Genomic DNA, 15,065 nt, shown 5'->3' with positions numbered 1-15,065 from the left:
TGTGTGTGTGTGTGTGTGTGTGTGTGTGTGTGTGTGTGTGTGTGTGTCTGTGAAGTCCGAGACACAGCTGATCAAAAGTGGGTTTAAACTCCTTGATGTCACGTAAAAGCAGACGCACACACGCAAGATACACTCCAGCATGATGAGTCAGAGATCACAATGTAGGTCACATAGCCAGCGGGCATCTCACTGGCAGCGGTGGGAACTTCAGCTTGTAGGAAATTGGGATATGCGCTGATGAGCAAATGAATTTGAATGTGGGTGCAGTGATGCACTGTTCCACTTGTATGTGGTAGACTACATGACTCCAAACTCTTCATACATGTAAAAGAAAACCTGCAACAATTCATTCCTTATGTACTTTTTTATTAGAGCTTGCTCGGTGGCAAAAATGTGTAGACATGCCTTCTATTGGATTATTGAGCAGCTCTACATTTTGTGACCTTTGTTCGCTTTCTGGCTGAGAGCTATATGAGAAGATCAACACCACTCTCATATCTGTAGGCTAAACATGAAGCACCAGAAGGCAATTAGCTTAGCTTAGCAGCCTGGCTGTGATGAAAGTTAAAAACTTCAGCTACTAACACCTAAATATTACAAATGAACACTGTGGATCTTGTTTAATTAATCTGTGCACCATCGAAATGTAAAAGTGATGCGAGTGTTTTCAGACTTAGTTGCTTGTAATTCCGGTCCAAAGGATGCGGCGTGAATACCCTAGAAGAGGTTATATTTGGGCGGGCTTACTGTGATTGACAGGTTGCTGCCGCTACCAGAGCCATATACAGCGTCTCTACGTCACTTCTCCACATTCCAAATATGGTAACTTCTGTTCATCGGTTGCAAAAAACAACAACATGGCGACAGATGTAATCCAAGATGGGGAAGGCAAAATCACCGAACTCGAGGCTACAAAACAGCAGTCCACAAACCACGTCCAGATGACTACGTCCACTTCTTATATACAGTCTGTGGTGCAGAGTAGCAGACGGGGGTTGGAGATGCACTGAGCTGTGTTATCACCTACCTTCCAGGGGTCGATTAAGAGCAGTGAGTGAGGAGTCAGCAGGCAGTCAATGGAAGTATAAAACAGCCAATAAAAGGTGATTTGAGAAAGAGTGAGTCACTGCAGCCTTCAGCATGCGGCCATAACTGGGTACCCAAAATGTTATGCAGTTTGCTGTAGCAGAATGTGAGATTTACTGTGGACAGACAATGAGGTACACAGTCACTCAATCACATGATTCTCCTGAACACAAATTAAATGTAAAAGTGATTAGAGACATAGACATTACTTGGGTGGGCTGCCACATTAACAGCCGCCCTATTTTTGCCGACCCATTTTATCTTATTTTATTAATATTCTATTTATTTGTCCGAGAGAACAACACCATCCGCCATCACTTAAATAGTGGACTAGTGGCAGGACGATGTTCCCGACATACTGTAACATACTGTAACATACATCCCCTCGTTGGACTGACACATTACACATGAGGTTCATTCCCATCCAGACCGCAGTGATGGTTCTTGAGAAATCTTGTAAGTCTTTGTTTTACTGCATCATTTTTCGTTATTTTCGTTATTTGCCAAGAGGCTGATGGCAGTCAACAGGGTGAATGCCGGCCGATACAGATGTTTTGAGCAATATTCAAATAAGATTAAGAAAAACTCTTGACTTATATAATATGATCTTTCAATAGACCCTCCCTGGCTGGTAAACACTCATGTCTTTCAGACTCAATCCTCCAATTTGTAATGCAGGTTTTATGTTACAAACCTCTTGTTTCCAAGTCCAAGATGAGATAACCCTGATGACATCGTGACTTTAAGGGGTTATTTTCTGGGGTCATAAAATACATTATTCACCTGTAAAGGGCCCCCTTAAAGCCAGAATGTGGGATTGACAACTTGTTCATGAGCAGGGTTTGAATGTGATTTTAGGCTGTAAAAGATTCGTAATTACAATAAGGTCAGAGTTCAGGGGTCAGTTACAGAGGGAGGAAGTCTGAATAATTGTTTTTCTGACCTTTAAACTAAGCTCTAAATGGTCATCTGCTACACCGGGGATTTGAGTTGCTATGTCAGCTGTTGGCTAAGCCACCACGCACACACAGACACACCTGCTGGTACTGTGCTACTCAGCTGGGGGTGTTGAAAGGAACATCGTGTATTTTGTGTTTCCAGTACGTTGCATTTGAAGGCATGTGGGAGTGTACAGGTGCAGTCCGGAGAAGGAAAGAAGGAGTATTATAAATCGGCAAATCATTGCAACATGTATTTTAGACTGTGGTTCAGTGGAGAGCAGGGTCATTCTTCAGAGGTTCGATCCCCGGATCCACTAGTCCATGTGTCCTTGGGCAAGACACTTAACCCCAACTTGCTCCCGCAGGACTATGAATGGGTATTAGTTCGAGTTCTGATGGGCAGGTGGCACCTGGCGTGGTAGCCCCTGTCATCAGTGTATGAATGGATGTGAATGAGTGAATAATGACATGCAAAAAAAAAAAAAAAGCGCTTTGAGTGGTCAGAAGACTAGAGAAGAGAAAGTACAGTCCATTTACTATTACCATTTTTGTCAAGGTTTGTAACCAAGTTATTTTTGTCATCAATTAATCTATTGATTGATTTTTGGATTGATCAGTTATATTTGCTTAGTCTATAGAATGTCCATAATAGTGAAAAATGCCAATCACAACTGACCATAGCACACGTTAACGTCTTCAAAATGCTTGTGTCCAAAGCCCGAAAATATAAAATTTACAATAGAAACAGAATAAAAGCAGTTTCTCACTAGTTTGATGTGAAATCGCAGTGCAGAAATACAGAAAATCTACTCTGCACAAAGGTTCCGAGCAAGTTGCTGTTACCGTGTTCCATTTTCTCTGTGTCCACTCCACACAACAAAAACACTATTCGGACCCCAAATTTGATGGCAATGCAAATGTTAGCAGTTGTGGCTAGCCCCAGCATAACGTTGGCAAGTGCATATCAGCTACTTTACCATCTTCATCGAATCCCAGCTGGTGGGTGAACTAACGCCATGTATTCTCCTTTATTTGGTTGTTGAGGTAAGAAAGTGTTAGTCGTACATTACTGGATGTTGAGAGGGGGACATTGTTCTGAAAGCCTATTATTTTGGAACACCAAGGCTGCATTCAAAACGGCGTACGTACGGATTTAGCCCAAATATAGCAAAACAAAAGCAAAATCTACAGTATACCAAAAACAGATGTCACTCATTTGGAAAAAAATCTCCAGTATGTATCAGACCACTACCTTGCCTAATGTATCCCACAATGCAAAGCGCTGGAACGGCACAGACTATGGTCACAACTACAGTGGCCAAAAAGTGTTTTATAATTTCCGTATGCTATTGCATCACTAAATTCACTTCTGAGAATTTTTGAAGTGAGAAATCAACTACGTAGATTTCAAATTGTTGGCAGTTTCATGAAAATTGATGGCGAATCAAAAATTGGCTCCAATGTTGTCAGTGTCTCCACCAACAGTTAGCGCGTACCAGGGCCGCTAGCTCGATCCTCGCAGATCTCATATAATGTACTGGGATCTGCGTTTTTGAAAATCTCAACAAACTCCACAAGCGCCTTCCAGTGTATCCCGTTCTACAGAGCAGGCAGTGGTGAGGGAAACCATGCAGTATTTTAAACAGACATTGGTCATAAACAAAGCTCAATAAGTTGCAGTTTTCCATAATATTGGTATGTGTTAGTTTTTTGTCCAGTGCTTTAAGAGCTCTTGCAAAGGCTACACTGCAAAACAATTTAACAGTTTCATACTGCGTATTACTGACAAACTGTTTGTTGGAGGCGCTTCTGAATACAGCCCAATGTCAGAAAAACATCCTGCTTTAAAGCAGTAACATAAATAACTCACTGGGAAATAGTGTACTTTTTTACTTCACTACATTTTTCAAATAACTGAAGTTACAGATTCAGAGTATCATTACACTGTAGTATTGCTACTTTTACTGAGTACTTCATCCACCTCTGTATGATAACATTAGTTTAATGACATCGTGACAAGGACCCTCTCCATTGCAGGCATTTGTGGACTGTTCGAGACAATAAGAGACTCGCACACAGAGTTGAATGTTTATTGTACAGTTCTGATATGGTCTCAGGAGTAATTATTGAAGGTCGGGCCTGTAGACAAACATATGTGGTTTAGTTATCTTTAACTAAAATGATTGAATATATTAATAGTGCTGTCAAATAACCTGCATGTTCAAAGCACTTACCTCTGCTGTGTCTCCTCTCCAGGGTGTTCGTCCTAAAAGAGTCCCCAGGCTACAAGAGCACCATTTTATAGTTCCGGGAAGGTACCATGTGGTAATTACTAGAGGGGAAAATTGAATCCTCTATCCTCTATTCGGACCGGATATGATCTCTATGGTGATGTCTTACTACAATAGAGATCATATAGATAATTGACCTTAGAATGTTAGGCATCCATTTCAATGTACTTGTTGTAGATTAGGGGATTGTGTTGTAGAGTAAGGGGCAGAGTCACCTATCTTACAGTGATGTGGAGGTCCTCGTTAGTGGCAGACTATATAAGGCTGCCACAATTACATCTAGTGCTGCTGCTGCCAGGACCACATGCTGCCCGTGGTCCCTGAAAGAGTTATGCCATGCATTTGCTTGTGTTGTCGGTGAAATAAACACCTGGTTGGTTTACACGTACTCTCTGTGTCTGTCCTCCTGCTTCCGAAGTCCGGCCGCTGCGTGCCAGCCTAACAGACATATTAACAAGGGTTTTCCTTGACACACACAATTTTCAGATACAGTTGATGCAGTGTCTCTATCATCTTCTGTGTGTCTGCGTGTCTGTCTCTGTGTGTCGGTCTGTCTGACTGTGCATGTGTCCACTGTGACTTTGAGTTTTGACCTAAAATGAGCCATTAATTGTTGGTTTTGGAGCCACGCTATAAGGTAATGTTATACAACGTGAGGTTTGTAAAATAAAACGGCACCTACAATCATGACAGAAATATGTCATGTTATGAATAAAATCATATAGGTTAACTTCATACCCTTCCTTTTCTTGAACACAGACTGACTCTGCGGATGTGAAATACAGCTAGTTGTGCATTGAGTTACTGCTATTGTTAACACTGAGCCTATGTGACGCAGCACACACACACACAGAGAGTGGGATGGCAGACTTCCTCTCCACATGGAGACATTTGTCCTGACCTGATGACTCATTCAGCTATGAGTCCAATGCTGCCGCTATATAAACACAGAAGCAGCTTTCTTTGTGGTAAACAGGCTGACACATAGATGTTCTGACTGGATAACAGAGCTGAGAGCAGAAAGACAGGTAAGGAGAGAGTGTGTGATGTATGCTGGGAGTGTCTGTTCTACACACACACACACACCCTGAGTCCTTCGCATAGATCAGTCCACAGGCCATAACAGACAGTCGGGAACGGTGGTAAAACGATTGTGTCAAAAGAACCTTTGTCCTAGAATTTGATCTCTGTTTGAGTGTGCATCTCTGGTTTAGGAATTCATTCCTATTTGAGTTTGTTTTGTTTTGTTTATTTGTTTTACATCACTTTGTGATGTGCATGTGGTTTGCCTTGTCCAATGTATAGCTACTGACTTTGGCTAATCATTAATAGCCAAAGTAATCACGTGTCATTCCCTCTATGATAGGGAGCAACAGTCACAGCAAGCAGAGAGATGTTGTTTTTTTCCTCCACTTGCTGTATTGTTAATAATCCCCGGCAGCACTAGAAACTCGTAGCGGTTGCTACAGTGTAACCCGAAGCATAAATCTGGCTCATGGCTTTTAACAGTCCACAGGATACAGTAATGTGATGTGTGTGCACCTAAACATGCTGACTAAGAGAGAGATCACAGGATATTTGTCGTCTGCGCAGGGCATCAGAAAAATGAAACTCGGCAATACAATTCTTGTGACAGGACTAACATGAAAGCTACTAGATAGTTCACAACAAACATGTTCATGAAGTCCAAGAAGATGCTCAGGATGGTCATTTAACGGTTTTCCTCTGCAGGACCAACACACACACACACACACACAGTCACACATGCTGCATTTATCCTGCAGTGTCACCGTAAGCACTCCTGATCCTGGACAGAAACAAATGGCCTTCTCTGTTTACAGCCCCCGCCCCCCTCCTGTGCATGTATGTGTGTTTAGCGCGTGTGTCCGAGAGAGAGAGAGGTACAGTACATCCTCTCTGCGCTGCCATTTATCACCCGAACTGACTCATCCCTCCTCACCTGCTGATGTCAACTACTCTTCCTGGCGCTTCACACAACAAATATCACACTCACACAGACGGACACAGAGGCCTGTGGAGGGGAGGCCAAGCTATTTTGCGCGTGCGTGTGCGTGTATATAGTCACATGTTGACTTAACGTGATGAAGCAGGTTATGACAGCTGCTCAGCACATATAAGAATTATTTTCTGCATCTCAAAACTAGACAGTGAAAAGAGATGGCACTTGTTGAAGGATTTGGGAAGAATATCAGATAAACGTAATTTGTGTATAGATTGGTAATGTTGATGATAAAGAAGATGCTTTAAATATGACAGCAGTCCAAGTACAGCTGGTTTTCCTGAGAATGTTGGGAGGGCAGATTCACAAGAGTCAGGGATGGAGAGAGGCTGCTATACAGTGATGGCAGGAAGAAAAAGAGAAAGCAATCACTAAGAATAATCACTGCAGCAAGGACTGGATTCGCTAGAAAGGACTGTGTGTGTGTGTGTGTGTGTGTGTGTGTGTGTGTGTGTGTGTGTGTGTGTGTGTGTGTGTGTGTGTGTGTGTGAGAGAGACTCAGCTCACAGCTTAGCTCTGGCATTGCACTTGGCGAGTAGCATTTAGAATTACTTCTACTGCAGATAATTAGTATTTTCCAGCGACTGAGCTCTGTGACTGTGAGCTCTGTGAGCTGTGTGACTGAGCTGTGTGACTGTGAGCTGTGTGACTGTGAGCTCTGTGACTGTGAGCTGTGTGACTGTGAGCTCTGTGAGCTCTGTAAGCTCTGTAAGCTCTGTGACTGTGAGCTCTGTGACTGAGCTCTGAAGCTCTGTGACTGTGAGCTCTGTGACTGTGAGCTATGTGAGCTGACTGTGAGCTCTGTAAGCTCTGTGAGCTCTGTGACTGTGAGCTATGTGAGCCGACTGTGAGCTCTGTAAGCACTGTGACTGTGAGCTCTGTGACTGTGAGCTCTGTGAGCCCTGTGACTGAGCTCTGTGACTGTCAGCTCTGTGAGCCCTGTGACTGTGAGCTCTGTGACTGTGAGCTCTGTGAGCTGAGTGAGCTGACTGTGAGCTCTGTAATCTCTGTGACTGTGAGCCCTGTGACTGTGAGCTCTGTGACTGTGAGCTCTGTGAGCTCTGTGACTGTGAGCTGCAACATGGAAGGCTTGTTGTCCATCGTTGACCAACAGCAGCATCTCAAACACACTTGTTTACATCCCAAAACAGCTAGTGTGTAAGTTGTGTGTTTCCATGTGTCCATCCCTCACAAACTGCCCTCCACACACCTGGACACAGTGACAGTGAATGTGACAAACACACCTGTAATCTCATCACCTGTTTTCATTTCAAAAATATATATTAATGATTTATGTATTTTTTTATTTCACACGCAAAATGTTTGGAAAACCACAACCTCAATGTGAATTTATCGGATTTATCGGATATAATATAGTAATTTTACATGTTAAATGTTGGAAAACCACAAGAAAGTTTCACTTGTAAAATGGTTTTCCACATAATGAACATGAAAGCTGTTTTAAATATAATACATGTACATCAAACCTATACATTTAATTGTATTTATTAATTTAGTAGCATTTTATATATCTTTTAGATTTTTTAACCTTTGTGAGGAATACAGCAATTGCTAATAATTATGATTATTTATAATTATATTGTGTTATTATAATATGGTTCTTATGTTTTATGTCATTGTAGGTTTATTGCATATAAATTACATGAAGATATATATTAATCTGTCATTTATTGGAAAATTATTCTAATCCACTGCAATTCTAATGCAACAATAATACTATTACTAATTATAAAAATAATAAGAATAGAAATAAGGATAAGAATAAAAATAACCTTTTATAAACCAATTTAAAAATGTGTTTCCTTTCTCATTTGTGTACAGTGACACTGCTGTTAGCTGCTGCTGTTCTTGTCCCACATGAGCGTCCGTTCCCAAGCTTTTTCTTCCGGTCCCTCCCCTAAAACAGTCCCTAACATGAGTTCCTCTCCACTGGTGTCTCGAGCCAACATGGACATCCTGGACGAGCTGCAACTAATCGCAGCGCAGAACCTGGAGAGGCTGGAGGTCAACAAGTACTACGAGGTGATCAGGGAGCTGGGCAAGGGCACCTATGGCAAGGTGGACTTGGTCATCCACAAGATCCGAGGTGAGGAGACACGTACACACACATACACACAAGCAATATCCTGCCGCTCTAAATAGTAAAAAATAAAAAACACAAATGTCTATGAGGTTATTTTTCTTCCTTTTTGCCCATAAGGTACAAAAATGGCACTGAAGTTCCTGAAGAAGAAGACAACCAAGCTCAAGTCGTTCCTGCGAGAGTACAGCATCTCACTCTACCTGTCGCCCTGTCCTTTCATCATCAACATGTTCGGCATCGCCTTCGAGACAGACGACTACTATGTGTTTGCACAGGAGTATGCTCTGGCAGGGGACCTCTTCGATATAATTCCTCCACAGGTGCTGCTCCATCCTACTTTATTCTGGTCGTTACTTCTTTGCATCATTGCTTTTGGGTCCAGGACTTAAAATACTATTTCAGCAATTTGAGTGTTAATTTACATTCAGCACAGTGATGCATGTTGTATTGGTAAATATGCCGTCTGTGTGTTAACTCGGATCTCACTCTATCCGTCCCTTCAGGTCGGTCTTCCTGAGGCGGTGGCAAAGCGCTGTGTGCACCAAGTAGCCATTGCTCTGGACTACCTGCACTGTAAGAAGCTGGTCCACAGGGACATCAAGCCTGAAAACATCCTTATTTTTGACCGAGAGTGCCGCAAGGTCAAGCTGTCAGATTTCGGCATGACCCGCCGAGCTGGCTCACCTGTGAAAAGAGTGAGTAACGTTTCTGTCTATGACGTCTAAACTCTGTGTGGTTTGGATCGCAATGTTGACCTAAAGAGTTTCCCCTGCAGGTGAGTGGCACCATCCCCTACACGGCCCCAGAGCTCTGCGACGTGTCCCGCCACGAGGGATTCTGCGTGGACTACAGCACTGACGTCTGGGCTTTCGGTGTGCTGCTCTTCTGCATGCTGACCGGCAACTTCCCCTGGGAGAAGGCGCTGCCCTCCGACTCCTTCTACCAGGAGTTCATTCGCTGGCAGAGGAGGAGGACGAACACGGTGCCGTCCCAGTGGAGGCGCTTCACTGAGCAGGCCCTCCGCATGTTCCGCCGGCTGCTCTCTGTGGAACAGGACCGCCGCTGCTCCGTAAAAGAGGTCTTCGGTTACTTCAGCCACTCCTGGATGCTGGACGCAGAGAACAACAACAACAACGGCAACAGCGGAGGTGGTGGAGAGAGGGTTGGCAGTGGAGGAGGAGGGGTGCGGGGAGAGGTGGACGGAACTATCTCGTCATCTTCATCCGGGGAGGAAGACGAGGAGCTTCTTGTGGAGAGGATGAAGCAACAGACTTTATCTCCTCTCTCTCCTATGTCTCCTGTGGCCGTGGAGAGGGGAAGCAGGGGTGGGGGTGGGGCTAAGGGCGGGATGATGGAACCAGGCAGCGGCCACCATTTTGTGTCCGTCTCCACCAACAGCTCCGTGTCGTCCACCAACAGTTACGATCGAATGCCGCGAGAGAACAGTTCACCAGGTGGCAGCATGCTGGTGGCCACGCCCATTGAAATCTGCGTCTGAGTTGGTCAGATCGTTAACGTCGTCACGGACTGGTACACACTTTATACCTCTCATCTAACCACGTAGATGTGTATGCATGGAAAAATAAACAAAAACAGACAATGAGTACTAACGCGTATCCTGCTCCAAACGTCTTTGGGGAGAAAGAGCAAACACGGTACACATAACAGAAAATATTTGTACAATACATTCCTCATGAAGTAGGATTTTTGGTCAAAGTGAGGAGCCCCATTTACACTTTGATTTGAGGGATGTGCAAATGCAGCTTCATGAAACCCAGAGGAAAAGTAAAAAATTGCTTCCATTAGAGATTCTGTCACTAAAACTATCCGAAAGAACAAATTGTATTTCTTAAAGCAATACTTCCAGCAAAAAAGCAAATAGAGGCACACAAGTGGCAGAGTGTTGTGTGATTTCTTCTCTGTGACCAGGTGTCATTTCTGAGTGAAGACAAAGGATTTGTATTTTTGAAAAAGACTAAAACAGAGCTCAAGAAGACAACTTGTAAGACACAAACGAGCAAACGGTGGTTTTAAATGTTTCATGTTTAACAAAAATGTGAAAGTGTGAGTGTGTTTGTTTGTATTAGTGTTCTGTGTGTTTGAGTCCAAAAGAGGTGGATTTATTTTCCTTTGAGAGTTTTATTATTTATTTGAATCAAAAATAGACTACACACTATTCTTTCTGTTGTTTCTCGTACAGCAGCTTTCTTTGTTATCCTTGGACTGCACATTGTGTTTTGGTGTTCTGGCATAGCTGTGCCAAATCCATGGCTGTATGAACAGTTGTATATCATGTATGAGGTTTGACCAAAGGTTTTCAGAAGGAATATTAGACCACTGTGTATAGTCAGTATACCAGTGTGTCCATGAGCTGAGACAAGGCTTATGATGTCTCTGTTCTTCATGTCAAACATGAACACTTCATAGATGGAAGACGATTTTCTACTCTCCAAATTCAGTTTGTACAGCTTGATTTCTTTGAAAAGTTTTCTTAAAAAATTCAGTTTGTATTGCTTATGTTTTCTTCAAAACTTTTAGCAAAATGTATTGTCTGAAAACAAAAGAGAAAAAAATCACTCAGCCTTTTAGTCCAATCTGAAGAAGAAGAAAAATCACAGAAGATTTGAAAGAGTCACCTTTTATAAATTGCATGAGTCGCTAAAATTGTCTTTACAAATAATTTGAACATGCTTTACAAAACAATACTGAGGAAAAAGGATAAAAAGAAAAGTCAAGTGTATTGATGTGGACTTTTTGCCGTAGCAACATGACGTTGTCCCTGAGTGAATATTGCCATAATATGATCTTTTGAGACATCCTAGGGCTAAAACATTAGTTAGTTAGTTTCGAATAGTGTGTTGTATTTGTATTGCTAATAATGCTGTGTACTCATTTCACCACCTCCAGGAACAGAAAAGAAGCAAAGCATGAAGACACAGAGTGAGAGGCTTGAATTTAAACCACAGGTAGGGAATTAGTTCATGTCATTTTTGCTTCTAAATTTTATCTATCAAGTTCAAATGAACAGAAAAAAAACAATCCATTCCTTTCTTTGACTTGATATTATCGAATCAGTTTGAAGAAAAAAATGTATAGGAATGGGCATTTTGTATGTTGCTTTCCAGACATGAACCCGCATGAACTTGTATGTGCTAAAGCTCTGTTGTGAAAACCTGCTCAGTGTTTCTCCTGTCACAAGCTGTAGAGAAATAACTTCAAATAACATGTTCCTTCATCTTGTGAGAGTCAGCAGCTTCAGCTGCCTGACTGAGGATTAGCTAAACTCCGTTCAACACGTACAGAATCCCTCTGGATCATGTTCATCAAAGCTGCTCCCGATCATCGAGCGAGTATGCAAATGACTACATCTTGTGACAATCTCTGACCTCATTGGAAGCCTTCTGACTCAGAACAAAGGACGGTCCTGATACAGACACTGGAGCCGGTTGCTCCCCAAGCAGCAGTGGCTCTGCAGTATTTACTGTGAAATCTCCAGCACATCACATGACTGTATGAAGAGAGGCCACAGGGCTGTACATTACCTCATCATGGCACTCTTGGTTTCCCCCTAAAACCGCCCTCTTACTTCTCCTTAGCCCTTCCCAGATGTATCCTCAGTGAATCAAATGTCTATCTTAACTATTTAGTCTCCTTAAAGGTGAAACATTCTGTAAATCTGGCTGTTACTCAGACAAGGAGAGGACAGTGATGGCCTCTAGGGCTGCCACCTTTTGAAAAAAAAAAAAAAAGAGAATCAACATGTAATTTGTTTAAATGATATGGAACACAATCCACGTAGTATAATCACAAAACATGCACACATTCTGTTCACTGTTTCTGCAGTAAACAACTTTACCTCTATCTAAGATTTTTCCATCTATGGTGTCATATCCAAAATCTTTCCACAAATGACTTCTCTCATTGGTTTGCTGTCATGGTTCTGTGATCTGTTGAGCACAGCTCCTGGTTTCCTCCATTTTTCATGAGTGTAGATAACAACTGTGTAGTTTACTGATAAGGAAACAGGGCAGGCAAATAGATCAGTGAGTGTATTTCTGCCTTTTTACGCTTTTACACAGATCATTTTGAATTCAGTTAATTCATTCTTATTCATCCTTATTGAATAGTATTTATTTTATGGTGCTCAAATGGTAAGAGTTAAAAAGCTGCAGCCCTACTGGGCAGAATAGAGACTAAAGCCTGATCTTCCCATTGGCCATCACCATTCTGATCATCCTTTGGTTTTTGTTCTTTTGTGGGACCTTTCCTGCAAATTGCTAAATTAGCCAACCAACTTTTTCATGTTAATATGGAGTCCCTTTCCCTTTTAAGATAAGATAGACTTCATTGTCCCGAAGGAAATTTGTCTTGGAAACATACATACAGTGTCTGCTGTTAAAACAGCTGTTTTCTTCCATCGGTCGCTGCTACCTCCTCACCTCATCCATAACGTAATGTGTTGTAACGGAGTTCCAGTGTCTTTCTGTACAGTGACTCATTTCAAAGCATCCTGTTTTTGGTGGCGTTTTAGTGATTAGATGACCACAGCACTAGAACTCGTATCCGGTTTTGTCTTTGCAATACAACAGTCTTCCTGTAAACTGAGATTTAGTCATTAAAATGAGAATTCTTGTTGCAGTGATCTTTGATAATGTTGTTTCTCCAGTCTTCTGTGACGCATTAGGACATACTGTAGATGGAGTTAATAGTTCATATGTACAGTACAGTGTTTAAGTTTGTAGTATCCCAGGAGATACAGTATTACAATATATTGAATTTGTGGTGGCATGTTCACATCAGATCCATACAGAAACTGGATATTTAATATTGTATCTTTATTTCTCGTCTTTCAATTTTGTAAGACAAAAAGTAAAGAAAGCCAGATTCAATATTAATTTATTAAATGTTTAAAAGATGATTAAATAAATAAGACTTTGAGTCATGTTACACATATGAATACTTTATACTAGAAGTTTGTAGAAATGTTCTTTTGATGTATTTTTTTTCATAACAGCATTTTTAATTGGCGTCACCAAGCCCCGCCAATCACACGGCCCCAGCCTGTTCGACCGACGCCTGCTAGCTCTCGTTAGACAGAACCACAACGACGTCACAGGCCTGAGTCACTGCACAGACAGAGCTAACTTCAGCTCACTACCTCGCCCTTGTGAGCTTGGATTATTACTTGGCATCTAATTGAAGAAGCCAGTGATAGCAGCAGCAGCAGCTATCTGATTCATTCTCAAGATGTTTCTCAGACAAAGTCTGTGAAAAGAAACATGGATAATAAACCTCGTCTTGGTTGCACCAAAACACAAATCTATTACAGAAAACCACAACTTTGAACAAAATATTTATTTTTGACAATGACATGACCTCTGATGCTTCAAGAGGTGAGCAAGACGGTACAAAAAGATGCCATAAAATAAAGACCATGAAAAAGTGACATGAGTTGGCAGTTCTAGTCCCATGTTAAACCTAAAGTCACCACAGCACTGACAGACACACCGAGGGGTTGGAATGTGATGAGCTGTGCATCCTGATACATGTAGCATTGCTCCAGTCAATGTGGGGGTTAACACAACGAGCTCACAAAACACTATTCAAATTAGAATATCTGAGATCCAGCCCTGAGATTACCACACCTTTTTTTTTTTATCCAAACATTTTTATAATAAAACACTCCAAAATCAGTTTTTGGTACAATGTGAACTGCCTGTAATTTAAAACAATTGCAGTGAAAATTTCACTGCACCAAAATATAAAATACACAAAACAAATGGATGGCACAAATGAAATAGATGTGCTGTTCCATGATAAGGACATTGTGTGTGTGTGTGAGGATTTGTTACCATGTGCTGGATGGGCCTCACTGGCCTCAACCATCACAACTCTGCCCCCAGTGGAGAAAGTACACAGAGACTTCTCTCTAAAACAAAGGCAGGCTGACACCAGCACCTGATGAACACAAGTACTAATACAAATATCAGTACATGGTTAACACAAGTGTGTACCCGTGTGGTCGAAAGTTCATTGCCCCGAGTATAACAACAACATAGCCTACAGCAGAAAAGTGCATTCAAGATGCTTCAGTCATCAAGATGTCCAAAGAAAGGTGATGCACATCCACTGATTTGTCGTTACACCACAGGCTAGTGAAAACTAACTGTATTTAACAGAAAAGGCTTTTTCAGAAAGGTTCTGGTGTAACTTTACCATTTAGGCCCAAGTCAAGAGAAGAAATCCCAGTAGACAATCAGGGGTCTTTATACCAGCATGGCCATTCCTACTGAAATTAAGATAGAAGTAAACCAAAGATTCTCAATGTCAGCACAGAAATCTGAAAACACATATCCTTCTTAAACTTCAGTGACAAGCGGAGTGGTCCTTTCATTTAATTTGAAAGTAATGTGTTGCAAAACTCAAAATGAAACTGAACAGTAAGATTTTTTTGCAGTTGTGAGAAATCCAAGTGAAAAGCATTGAATTGAAAGGAATCCCTTTACTTCTAGGGAAAAAACTAAGCCTGCTTTAATTTATGATCCCCTCTCTATAAATCCTCTTGAAATTCCATGAAGGTACCAACTGATTTATGGGTCGTGCAGACAAACACACAGCACACT

The 15,065-nt window shown here is 41.8% G+C and overlaps 1 protein-coding gene across 4 annotated transcripts in view; it reads left to right on the top strand.

The window, feature by feature from the left end:
- The window catches only part of bsk146 (brain specific kinase 146), a 14,619-nt gene extending 1,220 nt beyond the window's left edge, over positions 1–13,399 (top strand). The window contains exons 1-5 of one of the 4 annotated variants that reach the window (XM_031873886.1): positions 2,491–5,346; positions 8,181–8,445; positions 8,560–8,762; positions 8,946–9,137; positions 9,218–13,399. In XM_031873886.1, coding sequence (XP_031729746.1) covers positions 8,217–8,445; positions 8,560–8,762; positions 8,946–9,137; positions 9,218–9,940 — 1,347 coding nt within the window. In that variant the 5' untranslated portion in view covers positions 2,491–5,346; positions 8,181–8,216 and the 3' untranslated portion in view covers positions 9,941–13,399. Of the gene's footprint in view, positions 1–2,490; positions 5,347–7,297; positions 8,446–8,559; positions 8,763–8,945; positions 9,138–9,217 lie in introns of those variants that run through there. The other 3 variants (XM_031873889.1, XM_031873884.1, XM_031873885.1) reach the window with 3 other exon arrangements.
- The last annotated feature ends 1,666 nt before the right edge of the window (positions 13,400–15,065 follow it).

The sequence above is a fragment of the Anarrhichthys ocellatus genome, unplaced genomic scaffold, assembly GCF_004355925.1.
Source record: "Anarrhichthys ocellatus isolate YVR2014 unplaced genomic scaffold, GSC_Weel_1.0 scaffold76, whole genome shotgun sequence".
Taxonomy (NCBI): domain Eukaryota; kingdom Metazoa; phylum Chordata; class Actinopteri; order Perciformes; family Anarhichadidae; genus Anarrhichthys; species Anarrhichthys ocellatus.
The sequence above is the reverse complement of the archived record's forward strand: the minus strand, read 5'-3'. Positions and strand labels throughout refer to the sequence as shown.